Source organism: Aquarana catesbeiana, linkage group LG03 (genome assembly GCF_042186555.1).
Source record: "Aquarana catesbeiana isolate 2022-GZ linkage group LG03, ASM4218655v1, whole genome shotgun sequence".
NCBI classification, from domain to species: domain Eukaryota; kingdom Metazoa; phylum Chordata; class Amphibia; order Anura; family Ranidae; genus Aquarana; species Aquarana catesbeiana.
Window position 1 is genome coordinate 81,710,889 of NC_133326.1, and position 15,598 is coordinate 81,726,486.

The 15,598-nt window shown below is 42.2% G+C and overlaps 1 protein-coding gene across 1 annotated transcript in view; it reads left to right on the plus strand.

Annotated features, from left to right (window-relative positions):
- The window catches only part of UNC13C (unc-13 homolog C), an 884,756-nt gene that overhangs the window by 274,181 nt on the left and 594,977 nt on the right, over nt 1-15,598 (plus strand). The window contains exon 7 of the mRNA XM_073618754.1: nt 8,719-8,724. Within this exon, the coding sequence (XP_073474855.1) occupies nt 8,719-8,724 (6 nt within the window). The remainder of the gene's footprint in view (nt 1-8,718; nt 8,725-15,598) is intronic.

Here is a 15,598-nt window from a genome sequence, read left to right on the forward strand (position 1 = left end):
GCAGCTGATACAGACCTTTGCTGCATTATGTCATTGTCGGTCAGGTTGATGAAATCTTCACCGGCTACAGAAAATCAGTGAAATGGTAATGGACAAGGTGATTTTTTTTTTCACTTGAAATTCCTGATCAAGTGAACAAGGTTCCTTTTCCCACCTCTGTTCTGCAATTTCTTCAACTGAGAATTAAAATCTTATAAATATATTGTCTATCTCTGCAGAAACAGAGGTATGCTATGCTAATTGTCTGGGTATAAAGCATGTTGGAGCAATGGGCAGAGAAGGGCTTACCATGCTGTATTTCCTATGTCCCCTTTCTCTTACTTTCTGGAAAACAGGCAGTGGGAACAGTGATTGCATTGCTCCGTGGAGAGCAGTTATCTCTGTGTGAAATTCAGCCTTTTCTCATTGTCATATAAATAACTACTAAAGGTCATTTAAGGCTACGAGAGATATATAAAAATGGAAGACAGTATAAAATGTTGGTGTTTGTTAAAAAAAAAAAAACAAAATCATTTTATCTTACATCATTTACTTTATAGTCTTTTTTTGGTTGTTTCACAAACATTGAGGTTGATTTACTAAAACAGTATTGCTTACAGGAAGGGAGAGCAAGGGAAAAAACACATTAAAGTTGAACTAAATCTATAGATTTAAAGCAGAACTAAAGTGTCAAAATAGAACATTGCTAGTGGCCAGGCACTTTATTGTAGAAGAGGTGCGCAGTGTCTCTTCAGCAATAAAATAAACCCACCTGCCTACCTGCTGTCTTTTTTTTAATGTAAACTGAGCTGTGCATGCGCAGCTCAGTTTACTTTCCAGTACAGATCCTGCGTATTGGGATTACTAAGCTCCTGTGCATAGGCAGAAGTGATGTCATCCTGCACCAGCTAATTAAGACGGCCACGGATCAGCACTTGGAAGAAGCTGGGTAGAAGATGACAGTGTCATAGAACCACTGAAGGAGAGGAAAGTATTGCAGACTTTAGTTCCTCTTTTTACCGTCCCCCAAAGCAGTTACATTTAAGGCAAGTTTCCTTGGCTGTAAAGGATAGGAGGATTTAATTTTGCTTGAATGTGCTGTTCCTTCTTCATTTTAAAGTCACAGACTAGCATTTCCTAGAATGAAGCTGCATCACTTGGCTGCAATGTAGTCTACCTACAGGTCTAGGACCTGGCTATATTAGTAAGGCTGGAGCGTTTGGATAACTAATGCTGTCTGAATCTCAAATTCTCAGGTGCAGGTGTCAATGTGATTGTTCAGCTTTCCTAACAAGGCTTTAAAATTTGGAAGGCTCTAGTGTGCAAATGTCAATCAGCTGTTATTCTTGGTAGCTTTTTGCCACCTCTGCCTCCTTCTGTTTCCTGTGTTTTTTTTTTGCTGGACCCTGAAGCATCAGAGTTAACTCTCTCTGAAAACTAGTCAGATACATGCCATCATATTTTAATTTATTCTAGCGCATTAATTGTGTTTTTACCCAGCAACCCTAAGGTGTTGATGCTACGAAGATCTGTCCTCCTGTGTACCCAAAATCTTGTGTTTTTATAGTGTGATAGATTACACTTTAAAGCTAACCTATGATCAACTTAAACAATAAAAGCTGACACTAGAAAGTAAAAACAACTATTACAGATAGTGTAGAAGATAGATAAAGATATTTGAAGGCACACACTGAGAAACATTGAGCTGATTGTTTAGAGTCTGTTCATATGAAAATCAAATGTAGAGAGATGGAGCTCCTTGCCTCTTCCGCAATAGAGGAAGCATACCTGCCTGTTTGCAAACTCCTTGAGAATATGTGCGGCTTAGTATACATTCAAGGCAGTTGTTCCAGGAAGACAGTTGTTCTGTTTGCTCCTATTCACATGCGTGGAAGTTGCATCACTCTGATGCAGCCTGTTAGGATGGCCAAAGATCCCAAATCCTGAAGAGAACTCATTGAAGATGTCATCACCAGAGTGGGAGCAAGAGGGGGTAAGTATAGTCTGGCTTCAAGCTTAGATTCTATGTTCATTTGATAATGCACAAGAAAATATTGACAGTAGGATTTAGATTTGAAGAAATGTTCAAAGTGTATGTCCAGCTAAAGCTTTTTTCCTTGTTTTGGATACCGTGGAGAACAGTTAGAACGTCATTCTTTTATTGGTATCTGGAGAGAGAGAGTTGTCCTCAATTTCTTTCCTGTTAACAATATTTTATCAGATAGGACTTGGGGTGAACTCTCCTAAAGCAACACAGAGAGAAAAACATATTATTTTAGTAGAGTAGGTGAAGGCTAGAACCCATGTCAGATTTGTATATCTGTGTATGATGCTTTTGCAGATTTTCCCTAACTTCAGGTATGGTGAAACTATTTTCATCAGGGCAGGAAGTGAGAGTAAAGCTGACCATACACTACACTAAACAAAATTGCACCAGTTCAGCAGGGACTGGCCAAATTTTGATCAGAGTGCGGCCGCTCCCGCTCAACAAAAGCTGATTTTGTGAATTTTTATGAATTAACGGCTGCCGCCAATTAGTTATCCTGAGTGATGGAGGAATCTGATATTTTTTTTCACTCAGCCCTCTGGCTGAGCGAAAAAATGAAATGTTTGGCTAGCTTTAATCTCTCGAATGGAGCCCCAGATCACTGTAAAAACAGACAATTCTAATCCTTTTGTCAGAAACCATGAAATCAGGCCGAGACAGAAGTACAGTTAAATCACACTTGTTTAATAATAAAAGTAAAAAGAACAAACATAGTCAAAACATAGCCAAAGTTCAGTAACCGGATCGGATATTCAGCCAAGCCAGAAGTCAGGAATCAATGTAGTGGAACAGCAAGCAGGATCTGAAGCCAGAAGGGATGTCAGCAAAGCAAGTCTTGAACAGGATCGTAGGAGATAGTTTCTGTGATGTTGACCACGTTTGTTCTTTTTACTTATATTATTAAACAAGTGTGATTTAACTGTACTTCTGTCTCGGCCTGATATCATGGTTTCTGACAGTAGGCGAAGGCCGAGATCCACTGGGCTTGAGCAGTTTAAGTAGGCAGGACTGACGAGCAGGATATCATCAACAGCTGAGTACCTGTGGAAATATAGGAGCTGGCAATTAGCCGACAGCTGAGCGGCCAGCTCTGAGAAGGAAGGGCTGAGCCCAGCCCTGACACCTTTCCCACGCTCTCCAAAACTAGAAAACAATTTTTGGCTTGACATGCACTTCAATATACTTAATATCATTATGTACCTGTTTTTTTAACTCTTGATATTTTTACATGTGCGCTGCCTATCAGTACTAGGACAAACGTGCCACTTACTACTGCATGTAGTACCGCCACACTAGCATCCCTTTGTATACCTGTAAAATTAAAAGTCCCAGTTTGACTTTAACGCCCCTCGTACATTCAGAGTAAACAAAATACTTCAAAATTCAATGTAAACACAAGTCTTTAACTATAGTTAGTATTTGCGTTCTGCAAATCAATGTTCAGGCTGCATCAGCACAAACATTACATTGTGATATTGGGATGCGTAGCACATTTCAGGTTAGACTGATTAGCCAAGTGCTTGTTCTAACACTTACCACTCACATTGTTATTATAGTTTGAGCTGGTATTACAATAAGTAGTTATTAAAGCTTAGTGATGACTTCCAACTGACTGTTCTGACTGTTCAAATAGTCTCTCTTTCTCTCTCTCTTTATATATATCTTTATACTGTATATGCTGTATATGAACTGACCTTTTAGAAACAACCCAATATATATATATATATATATATATATATATATATATATATATATATATATATATATATATATATATTGAGCAAGATTATAAACTCAACACTTTTGTGTTTGCCCCTATTATTTATCATGAGCTGAACACAAAGACCTACAACTTTTTCTATGCTCACAAAAGGCCTATTTCTCTCAAATATTGTTCACAAATCTGTCTAAATCTGTGTTAGTGACCACTTCTCCTTTGCCGAGATAATCCATCCACCTCACAGATGTGGCATATCAAGATGCTGATTAGACAGCATGATTATTGCACAGGTGTGCCTTAGGCTGACCATAATAAAAAAAAACACTCAAAAATGTGCCACTTTATTGTATTGGGGGGGGGGGGTCCGGGGGGTCTGAAAAACAGTCAGTATCTGGTGTGACCATTATTTGCCTCACGCAGTGCAGCACATCTCCTTCACATAGAGTTGATCAGGTTGTTGATTGTAGCCTGTGGAATGTTGGTACATTCTTCTTCAATGACTGTGTGAAGTTGCTGGATATTGTCGTATACGCTGATCCAGAGCATCCCAAACATGCTCAATGGGTGACAAGTCCGGTGAGTATGCTGGCCATGCAAGAACTGGGATGTTTTCAGCTTCCAGGAATTGTGTACAAATTCTTGCAACATGGGGCCGTGCATTATCATGCTGCAACATGAGGTGATGGTTGTGGATGAATGGCACAACAATGGGCCTCAGGATCTTGTCACGTATCTCTGTGCATTCAAAATGCCATCAATAAACTGCACCTGTGTTTGTTGTCCATAGCATATGCCTGCCCATACCATAACCCCACCGCCACCATGGGCCACTCGATCCACAACGTTGACATCAGAAAAGTGCTCATCCACATGACGCCATACACGCTGTCTGCCATCTGCCCTGTACAGTGGAAATCGGAATTTATCCTTGAAGAGAACACCTCTACAAAGTGCCAGTCCCCATAGAATGTGAGCATTTGCCCACTCAAGTCGTTTACGATGATGAACTGCAGTCAGGTCGAGACCCCGATGAGGATGACGAGCATGCAGATGAGCTTTCCTGAGATGGTTTCTGACAGTTTGTGCAGAAATTCTTTGGTTATGCAAACCAATTGTTGCAGCAGCTGTCCAGGTGGCTGGTCTCAGATGATCTTGGAGGTGAAGATGCTGGATATGGAGGTCCTGGGCTGGTGTGGTTACACATGGTCTGCGGTTGTGAGGCCGGTTGGATGTACTGCCAAATTCTCTGAAATGCCTTTGGAGACAGCTTATGGTAGAGAAATGAACATTCAATTCAAGAGCAACAGCTCTGGTGGACATTCCTGCAGTCAGCATGCCAATTGCACGCTCCCTCAAAACTTGCTACATCTGTGGCATTGTGCTGTGTGATAAAACTGCCCATTTTAGAGTGCCCTTTTATTGTGGCCAGCCTAAGGCACACCTGTGCAATAATCATGCTGTCTAATCAGCATCTTGATATGCCGCACCTGTGAGGTGGATGGATTATCTTGGCAAAGGAGAAGTGCTCACTAACGCAGATTTAGACAGATTTGTGAACAATATTTGAGAGAAATAGGCCTTTTGTGTACATAGAAAAAGTCGTAGGTCTTTAGGTTTAGCTCATGATAAATAAGGGCAAACACAAAAGTGTTGCATTTATAATTTTGCTTAGTGTATATATACTTCTCTATAAGGTCAGTTGAGTAAAGCACAGCAAATGCGGATTTTTTATAAATGTGCATTATTTTTCAATTAAAAAATTATGCTTTTAACTAAATAAAGTGTATATTGTACAAATGTGCTGAATGTACTGCATGTGTGCGGTATCATTATACTGCATGTATTTTTTATACTAAATTCCGTTCACAAAGATTATTGCAAAGGTCATTGCTTCTTAATATATAGCTAGCTTATATCTGGAAATGATAATGAGGTTTTATGATGTGTCTTTTAAGAAGAGGGAAAAAATTATCATTTCTAGAGGGTCTTTTTGAGATACAATATCAACTTATGAGATTTAGTAATTAAAAGCTTCCTATGACATTTTGAACATTTATATTATAAATGTCAGTTTTTTTTATAGCATCCTGTCTAAAATTACTATAAGAATTTTCCTCCCTTGTAATAGTGGACAGACAGGTTGCAACTGCTGAGGTCTTCTGTCATGGACAGGACAGTAATGGACCCATCAGATTTAGAGCCGTTCCTTTAGAGACACTCATGCATGGTATCAACCAAGCTGAAGGCATGGATGTGTGCCATGTCAGTGGCAGTATAGTAATACAAAGCATGAACTGAGCTCTCTCTGCTCAGCTGCTATATGCTTCTACTCTATGGGGTTGTTTTACTAAAGGCAAATAGGCTGTTCACTTTGCGAAGTAATTTTCTCTTAGCTTAGTGAAGGAAACTAAGCTCTGCTGACTTCTATTATCCAATAATGTGCAAGCAAAAACAGTTTTTCCCTTCATTTTACTTGCATGGGATTGGGATGTTCTTTGCAAAGTGAAATTTTGTTACATTCACTAAGTTAAGGGAACATTCCTTTGCAAAGTAAAAAGCCTATTTGCCCTGGATTTGACACTCTATGAAGTGTTGGATTTCTCTGACAATTTGAACATTTATAGCTTAGGGGACGAAAATATTTTTAAAGCTGCTGCTCTGGTGACAGGGTCTTTTTAAAAATGTTTGTTGTCCTGTTCAAAGTGGTAGAGCCCTTATTGGCCTTAACTCACTCACTCTATAGTTGGCTGTACAGGGCACTCTGGGAAGTGAATATGAAGGAAGATTCAAATATTTATACAATCTGTAGGTACTGTAATAATGTGTTATTCCCAGAAGCCTGCGCAAGCTATACCGAAGCTGTACCAGTGACTTGACATGGCCTAATTTCCCGATGCTGCCTTGTTTGCTGCCTTGTTTGGTCTGTATGAATGTGGTCTTTAGCATGGTTGGTGATTGACTGAAACATGGCAAATTATCAGCTGTAAGTTTAGATTATTTTTTACTTTAAATAATCAGTCTAAGACTTTACTTTGCCACCTTTTTGTAGCCTTATGATATCTAACAGTACCTTCACCTAGGAGGACTAAATAATACCTAGCAACCAACTTATTTTTTCCTGGTTGTAAGTGTATTTGTTTCAAGTTGGGATTGTTGGTATTAATTGAATATATGTACTATGTAAGAAAGACCAAAGTCTCTTTGGAATTGTCAAAATTACTACAATTTTCCAGAGAACTTGTACAAATGTTTTCTAATGGGAGTGTTCCTGTAAGATATGTTTGGAAATGAAAGAAATTGAAAACCAGGTAGGAATGTTAGGGGAGATAAACCATTCTTCCTTAATAATTGTTACTATATGTAGGAGAATTTTCACGTGAGGTTTTAATCTTTAAGGTTACAGACAAGGAGGGTGTCAATCTCCTGTTGTGAGGTCTCTAGTGAAATACAGGTGTGTGAAGGACTGTTAGGAGAGGATATGGATTTGCTGTAATATCATTTTTAGGAGGAAGTTGTATTGTTATCTCCAGATATCTAAATTGGTCAATAATTTGAAGTTACGAGGAGCAGTGTATGGATTGAGAGGAATTTTTGTCAAAAGGGTATAGGGTAAAATGTTTGCATCTTTAATAATAAGAGAGATAGGGCGGTAGGATTCACATTATATGGGATCCTTATTAGGCTTAAGTATAAGGACTGTGAGGACCTTGCACATAGTGACATCCTCAGAATTTGCTCTGTCTAGGTTTGTTCATTACCTAAATGGTCTATGATTCTTAGACTATATTCGATTATGTCCAAATAGGTCAAAAGCTTTCCTGTTTTTTGTGCCAAACTCAGAAATTTTTTGATTAGGATAGAGAAATTTTTTTTACTCTGTTTTACTCTGCAAGTAAAAACAATTTGTATTATCTATTTTACACAAGCCAACTTCTATAATTATCTTGTCAGGGAGATAAGGTATACAGGATTTTACCCTAGGTCATTGCTTATTCTGTGGGGGCTGTCAAGGCTTGCATATTATTACTAAGAATGAGAGCAATAGATATATTAAGAGGAAGCAGCATATTTGTGGTGAAAGCAAGATAGATGCTGAAAAAGGTACCTCAATGTTCACACTTCCATGAAATTAAATCTAATCAACTAAACCACCAGCTGGTCTTCCCAAACTACCCAAACCAGCATCAAGCAAGACAGCAAGCAGTTGGCTGCAAGTTTGAAAATGAATTGCTAAGCTATTGCTAGACTTGCCAGGCTTCACAAGTTTGTTGTACAATTGCAGCAAGTCCGCATTGCAAGTTCTGGTTCAGTTATGTTGTGCAATAGTCATCCCACCACAGGGGTCACTGTGACTTGCAGAACTCTTTCTGTAGACTCACCACTGCAACTTTGCTCTTGCTAGAGACTTGATACACAGATGTGCTACAAATTGGAAAAGTTTAAACTTGAACTTGTGCTTCAAGTGTTTGGCAAGTGTACAACTTGCCAGTGAAAATATGCAACAAGTTAACAAGACTTACAATTCAAAACTGCCACAAGTTATACTTGCTATCTGGGAAAGTCCCCCTACATCAGAAGGGGTCCATCTTCAAAGCTTGGAATGTTATTTTATTTAAGAAAACAGTATTTAGGGAGGTGGCATGTAAACATTTAGAAGTGCTAAGAAATATTACAAACTGCCCTGTGGGTCCAGTTAAAGATCAAGATATACTGTATGCCTCTATCTTAATTATATTTTATAACAGCACATTCTAGCCAAAGCCTATACTGTTTTTTTTCAGTAATGTATTAATTTTAGTACCTTGCTCTAATAAGTGTAATGCAATAACTTATTTTTATTCTTCTTCACAGGAAGCATTATTAATCACTGACAATTCTGGAAATTACTAATTTGCATTTACTGTTATTTTTATGCTTTCACTAATAATTTTTTTTTTTTACTTTTCCCTCAATATGCCTACTGCGAGTACAGGCAATGGTAAGTAGATCTCTGTTTATTTGTATGTAACTAATATACTGTCCATGAGTTGTGAGAGGGGACAATGTAAAAAAATATAAATAAAATAACTTATGCATTCTTGCTAACACAGCCTTTATTTGCAACGAGAACTGTTATGAAAGGAGAAAAACCAAAACTCTTAACCCTGCTTAACTAGGAAGTTTGGAGTAGTTTAGTTAAAGTGATTGTAAAGTCTATTTTTTAAATTAAAAATAACAAACATGTTATACTTACCTGCCCTGTGCAGTGGTTTTCCACGGAGCAGCCCACATCCTCTTCTTCTCAGGTCCCTCTTTGACTCTCCTGGCCTCTCCCTCCTGTTGAGTGCCCCCACAGCAAGCAGCTTGCTATGGGGGCACCTGAGCTGAGCCACAGCTCGCTGTGTCCATTCAGACACAGAGCCGTGGCCCGTCCCTGCCTGCCCCCTTTCTCTCCTCATTGGCTGACTGACTTTGATTGACAGCAGCAGGAGCCAATGGGCCACGCTGCTGTCTCAGCCAATGAGGAGGGGAGTCCTGGGCAACTGAGACACTTATGTAGCATTGCTGGACATAGAGGGACCTCAGGTAAGTATTAGAGGGGCTGAGGGGGGCTACTGCACACACAAGGATTTTTATCTTAATGCATAGAATTCATTAAGATAAAAAAACTTCTGCCTTTACAACCACTTTAAATAGACATTTTGGGTCAACAACCAAGTTAAAACATATTGTGTATAAAGTTCATATGAATGAATAGCATAGAAAACATTTTCAAATGTAGTATATTGCACAATAATGACAGTATAAAGAGAGATACTTAGAGGTATTTTATAGTTATACATATATTTCCATATATTATCTGATCCGAGCACATGATAAAAACCCTACCTGCGCCTATTGACACAGGATGGGCAGCTTGGCCCCGCTCCCTTGGCACAGCATTTGATTTACAGCAACAGGAGTCAATGGCTCACTTGCTATCAATCTGCTCAAAGAGGAGGGAGACATCAGCAAGAGCTGCTAAGCCTAAGCCTGAACTAAGCCTTTAACCACTTCAGCCCCAGAAGGATTTACCCCCTTCTTGACCAAGCCCTTTTTTGCGATACGGCACTGCATCTCTTTAACTGACAATTGCACAGTCGTGCGACGTTGTACCCAAACAAAATTGACATCCTTTTTTTCCCACAAATAGAGCTTTCTTTTTTTGGTATTTGATCACCTCTGGGGTTTTTGTTTAAACAAAAAAAGAGCGACAATTTTGAAAAAAAAGCAATATTTTTTACTATTTGCTATAATAAATATCCCAAAAAAATATTAAAAAAAACAAATTTCTTCCTCAGTTTAGGCCAATAAGTATTCTTCTACATATTTTTGGTAAAAAAAATCGCAATAAGCGTATATTGATTGGTTTGCACAAAAGTTATCATGTCTACAAACAAGCGGATAGATTTATGGCATTTTTATTATAATTTTCTTTTATTGGCAATGGTGGCAATCTGCGATTTTTATTGTGACTTGCGACCTTGCGGCAGACAGATCGTGCAGCGCTACATAAAATTAGACTAAATCACTAAGGATTAATAAATGTATGAATTTAAAAACTTCAGAGAGAAAGTCCATGCATAAAATGGGTAAATATGGAGTTAGGCAGATAGAGTCCTCAGCTGTGAACACTTGTGCTGGTAAAGATGCTTTTCAATCTGGTGCAGATTCGTGAAAATACCACCACCAACAGAAATACAGGCCGCTCACTTTGCACAGTGGACCCACTGAGCTAACATATAGGTCTACAAAAGCCTTCCCCTCACAAGGGGTTAAAGAGGTAGAGATGTTTTCCAGAAATCCAGCTCATATTACACATTAACTGCTTTACTTCTCCAAATCGCTCATCAGATCTCCCAATCAATGTTGTTGGTGGGAGATCAATGTAACTATGCATGTGTTTATCACAGTAGGTTGTTTTCTTATGTCTGTCAAGGTTCACCTTAAAATGTAACCATACTCGTGGGTTCCTTCTAGGAGATGGAAATCACTGTAGTAGACATTAGGGATGAGCTTTATGTTCGGGTCGAACATGAGTTTGACTCAAACATTGGCTGTTTGCCCGTTCGCCGAATAGCGAACAAATTCGAAAGCCACGGAACATCCTTTAAAAGTCTATGGGAGAAATCAAGTGCTAATTTTAAAGGTTAATATGCAAGTTATTGTCATAAAAAGTGTTTGGGGATCCGGGTCCTTCCCCAGGGGACATGTATCAACTCACGGCTATAATGAATTGTCGGGTCTCAGCAATACAGATAAAAGTCATTGAAAAAAATGGCATGGGATTCCCCCACAGCCCAAATGGTGTGGGGGTCCCCCCAAAAATCCATACCCTTATCTGAGCACGCAACCTGGCAGGACGCAGGAAAAGAGGGGGGGACGAGAGAGCGTCCCCCCTCCTGAACTGTACCAGGCCACATGCCCTCAACATGGGGGGTGCTTTGGGGTAGCCAAGGGCCTCATCCCCACAAACCTGTGGTTGTGGGGGTCTGCGGGCAGGGGGCTTATCGGAATCTGAAAGCCCCTTTAACAAGGGGACCCCCATATCCCAACCCCCTCCCGTGTGAAATGGTAACGGGGTACAAATGTACCCCTACCATTTCACAAAAAAAGTGTCAAAATGGTAAAAATGACAAGACACGGCTTGGGACAAGTCCTTTATTAAAAACTAAACAATTAAAATGTCCCATGAAGTCTTCTTTTTCTTCTCTTGCTCCGCCGAAGGACCGAAAAATTAAAAAAAAAAGCCGAATTTTGGTTTGGGGTTCCCCTAATATTCAAACCAGACCCAAAGGGCCTAGTAATGGACTGTGGGGGAATCCCATACCGTTTTTTTCATGACTTTTATGTGTATTGCCGGGACCGACAATTCATTATAGCCGCGAGTAGTTTTAAATTACTTTTTTTCCTGTCATTTTGTGCAGGGACTGTTGTAAACATGGGAAACATGCGCCAATTTACAGGCATAGTGTAGACACCCCCCCAGGTATGAAATTTAAAGGGATATTTCACTTTTATTGTTTCACTTTAAGCATCAGTGGCGTCACTAGGGTTGGTGTCACCCGGTGCTGAAAAAATTGGTGTCACCCCCCTCCCCCCCGCCCTCCACCAAATATAGTCCCCCCTCAGTACAGACCCATCTCCGCTAAGTACAGATCCTGCAGTATAGATCCCCCTCCCTCAGTATAGATCACCCTCACTAACAACAGACCTCCACCCTCAGTGCAGACCCCCCCATCAGTACAGACACCCCCCATCAGTATAGACCTCCAAACTCAGTGCAGACCCCCAATCAGAGTAGAATCCACCCCCTTAGTGCAGACCACCCATCAGTATAGAATCCCCCCTTAGTGCAGACCCCCACAGTTTAGACACCCCCCCTTTAGTGCAGACCCCCCATCAGTATAGAATCACCCCCTTAGTGCAGACCCCCCATCAGTATAGAATCACCCCCTTAGTGCAGACCCCCCATCAGTATATAACCTCCCCTTAGTGCAGACCCCCCATCAGTATATAACCTCCCCTTAGTGCAGACCCCCCCATCAATATAGACACCCCCTCTTAGTGCAGACCCCCCATCAGTATAGAATCACCCCCTTAGTGCAGACCCCCCATCAGTATAGAATCACCCCTTAGTGCAGACCCCCATCAGTATAGAATCACCCCCTAAGTGCAGACCCCCATCAGTATAGAATCACCCCCTTAGTGCAGACCCCCCATCAGTATAGAATCACCCCCTTAGTGCAGACCCCCCATCAGTATATAACCTCCCCTTAGTGCAGACCCCCCATCAGTATAGAATCCCCCTAGTGCAGAGCCCCCATCAGTATAGAATCCCCCTAGTGCAGAGCCCCCATCAGTATAGAATCCCCCTAGTGCAGAGCCCCCATCAGTATAGAATCCCCCTAGTGCAGACCCCCCATCAGTATAAGCACCCCTCTCCCCTCCCATAGCGCCCCCCCTGCACATGTCCATCTACTAATCTTAGAGTGTACAGTACCTCAGAACAGCGTGGCCGCGGACGTATACACACAGAGGTGTGTGTCACTCGGAGCTCCTCCTCCTCACTGGATGTAAACAGAGGAGGAGGCAGCTTCAGTCCGCTCCACGGGGGACACAGAGTGAGCGAGACGAGAGGCACAGGGCAGAGGGCGGTGTCAGCGGCTGCGGTTCTGCTATACATGGGTGTCACCCCTCTGGCGGGTGTCACCCGGGTGCGGCCCACACCCCCGCCCCCACCTTGCAACGCCACTGTTAAGCATTATTAAAATCACTGCTCCCGAAAAAAACACAGTTTTTAAAACTTTTTTTGCATTGATACAGGTCCCCTGGGGCAGGACCCAGGTCCCCAAACACTTTTTATGACAATAACTTGCATATAAGCCTTTAAAATTAGCACTTTTGATTATTCATGTTCATGCCCCATAGACTTTAATGGTGTTCGCGTGTTCGTACAAATTTTGGGCCTGTTCGCATGTTCTGCTGCAAACCAAACCAGGGGTGTTCGGCTCATCTCTAGTAGACACCACTACTCCAGTGATCTCCACTAGCTTACGGGTCTGGGTGCCCAGCTGCACTGTGAACACAGGAGGTTGGCTGCTTGGCACGGGCACCATTCAGAAATTGCTTTGCATTTTCTCTATGAATGCAAAACAATCTCTGATTGAATGAGGTGGAGAGGTGGGGTGGTGAAGTTACACTGTCCACCTTGTTCAATCAGAGAATGCTTTGCATTTATTAAAAAAATGCAAAGCAATTTCTGAATGGTGCCCATGACCAGTGGCTGACCTCTTGTGTTCACAATGCAGCAGGGCAGCCACTCAGCATGGGACCCAGTAGCTAGTAAAAATCACTGTAGTAAATGTGCCTACTGCAGTGACTTCCAGCTCCTATAGGGATTTCACAGGCGTTCTTCTTTAAAGCTTTACTGCTTGTTAAGAATATGTAAATAGTTTATGGTTCATATTCTTGACACAGGTCTACTTGAATGCCCCAGAGTAAGGTTGTAGGTGTGTAATGTTACTCAAGTCATTGTTTTTGTACTGGCCTACCATGGTGGTCCTGTTACTGAATTGAGTAACAGCCACACGTCTCCAATGTAATATCTTGATACTACACATGACTTGCAATGTATCAGCCAGAAAATATATCCATACAGTTCTATGAAAAAGTCTAGCTTAGCCATCATCACTAACTAGGGAATGCTTGTCATGGAACATTTTGATTAATAGATAATATGACCACATCACCTGGAAAGATGAATTAAAGAACAACTGCATTCAAAACTAGCATTTCCATTTTGTGTATATTGCAGTTGGTTGATTTCTTAAGTCTGTCAAGGTTCACCTTAAATTTTAAAGTTATAACTAACATTTAGTCATACCAGTAAATGTATGAATACATTGTTTGTATAAGATAACACAGTTTAGGTTGATTCAAGTCAGACTGTCCATCAAGCATCCCAGGGTTCATTCTGATGGGGCGTACACACGGTCGGACTTTTTCGGCTACAAAAGTCCGATAGACGCCGCCGGACCAAATCCGGCGGACAATCCGACCATGTGTGGTCTGCATCGGACTGCATCGGACTTCCAACGGACTGTTTCGGCCGGAAATCCGACGTACTTTAGATTTGAAGCCTGCTTCAAATCTTTACATCGTAACTCTGCCGGACTGAGTTCCTGACGGAAAGCCCGTTCATCTGTATGCTGGTCCGACAGACCAGATACGACGCAAGGGCAGGCTATTGCATCTCGCGCTCGCTGCAATAGGAAAAACAAATTTTCCTATTGCGGCGAGTGCGGGGCATACCAGGCCCTTAGGTCTGGTATGGATTTTAAAGGGAACCCCCTATGCCGAAAAAACGGCGTGGGGTCCCCCCAAAATCTTTACCAGACCCCAATCCGAGCATGCAGCCCGGCCGGTCAGGAAAGGGGGTGGGGACTAGCGAGCCCTCAACATGGGGGGTGCTTTGGGGGAGGGGGGCGCCCTGCGGCCCCCCCACCCCAAAGCACCTTGTCCCCATGTTGATGAGGACAAGAGCCTCTTCCCGACAACCCTGGCCGTTGGTTGTCGGGGTTTGCTGGCGGGGGGCTTATTGGAATCCGGGAGCCCCCTTTAATAAGGGGGCCCCCCAGATCCCGGCCCCCCACCCTATGTGAATGAGTATGGGGTACATGGTACCCCTACCCATTCACCTAGGGAAAAAGTGTCAATAAAAAAAACACACTGCACAGGTTTTTAAAATAATTTATTAGACAGCTCCGGGGTCTTCTTCCGCCTTCAGGGGTCTCTCTGGTTCTTCTCCGCGCTCTCCGGGTCTTCTGCCGGGCTCCTCCGCTATCTTCTGCTCTTTTGCAGCTCTTTTGTTAGCAGGGGTTCGGACTTCTGCCTTCTGTCTTCCGCCTTCTTCCTTCTTTTCTTCTCTACTTCTCTTCTCCAGATGTTGACACGACGGTCTCTCTGGCTGGACTGCTCTCTGAGCTCTCCACTGTGACTTATATAGGCAGAGACCCCGCCCCCTTATGCCTGGGCATGCTGGGACTGTGACGTTTCAGGGGGCGTGGTTATGCCCCCCCAATCTTGAGGGCATGCGGCCTGGTACGGTTCAGGAGGGGGGCCGCTCGCTCGTCCCCACCCGCTTTCCTGACCGGCCAGGCTGCATGCTCGGATCGGGGTCTGGTAAGGATTTTGGGGGGACCCCACGCCGTTTTTTTGGCGTAGGGAGTTCCCCTTAAAATCCATATCAGACCTAAGGGCCTGTCATGCCCCGTAACGGGGCTTGCAAGGCATCAATCTCGCTGATAAAAGCGGTGAGATTGACTTCCTTT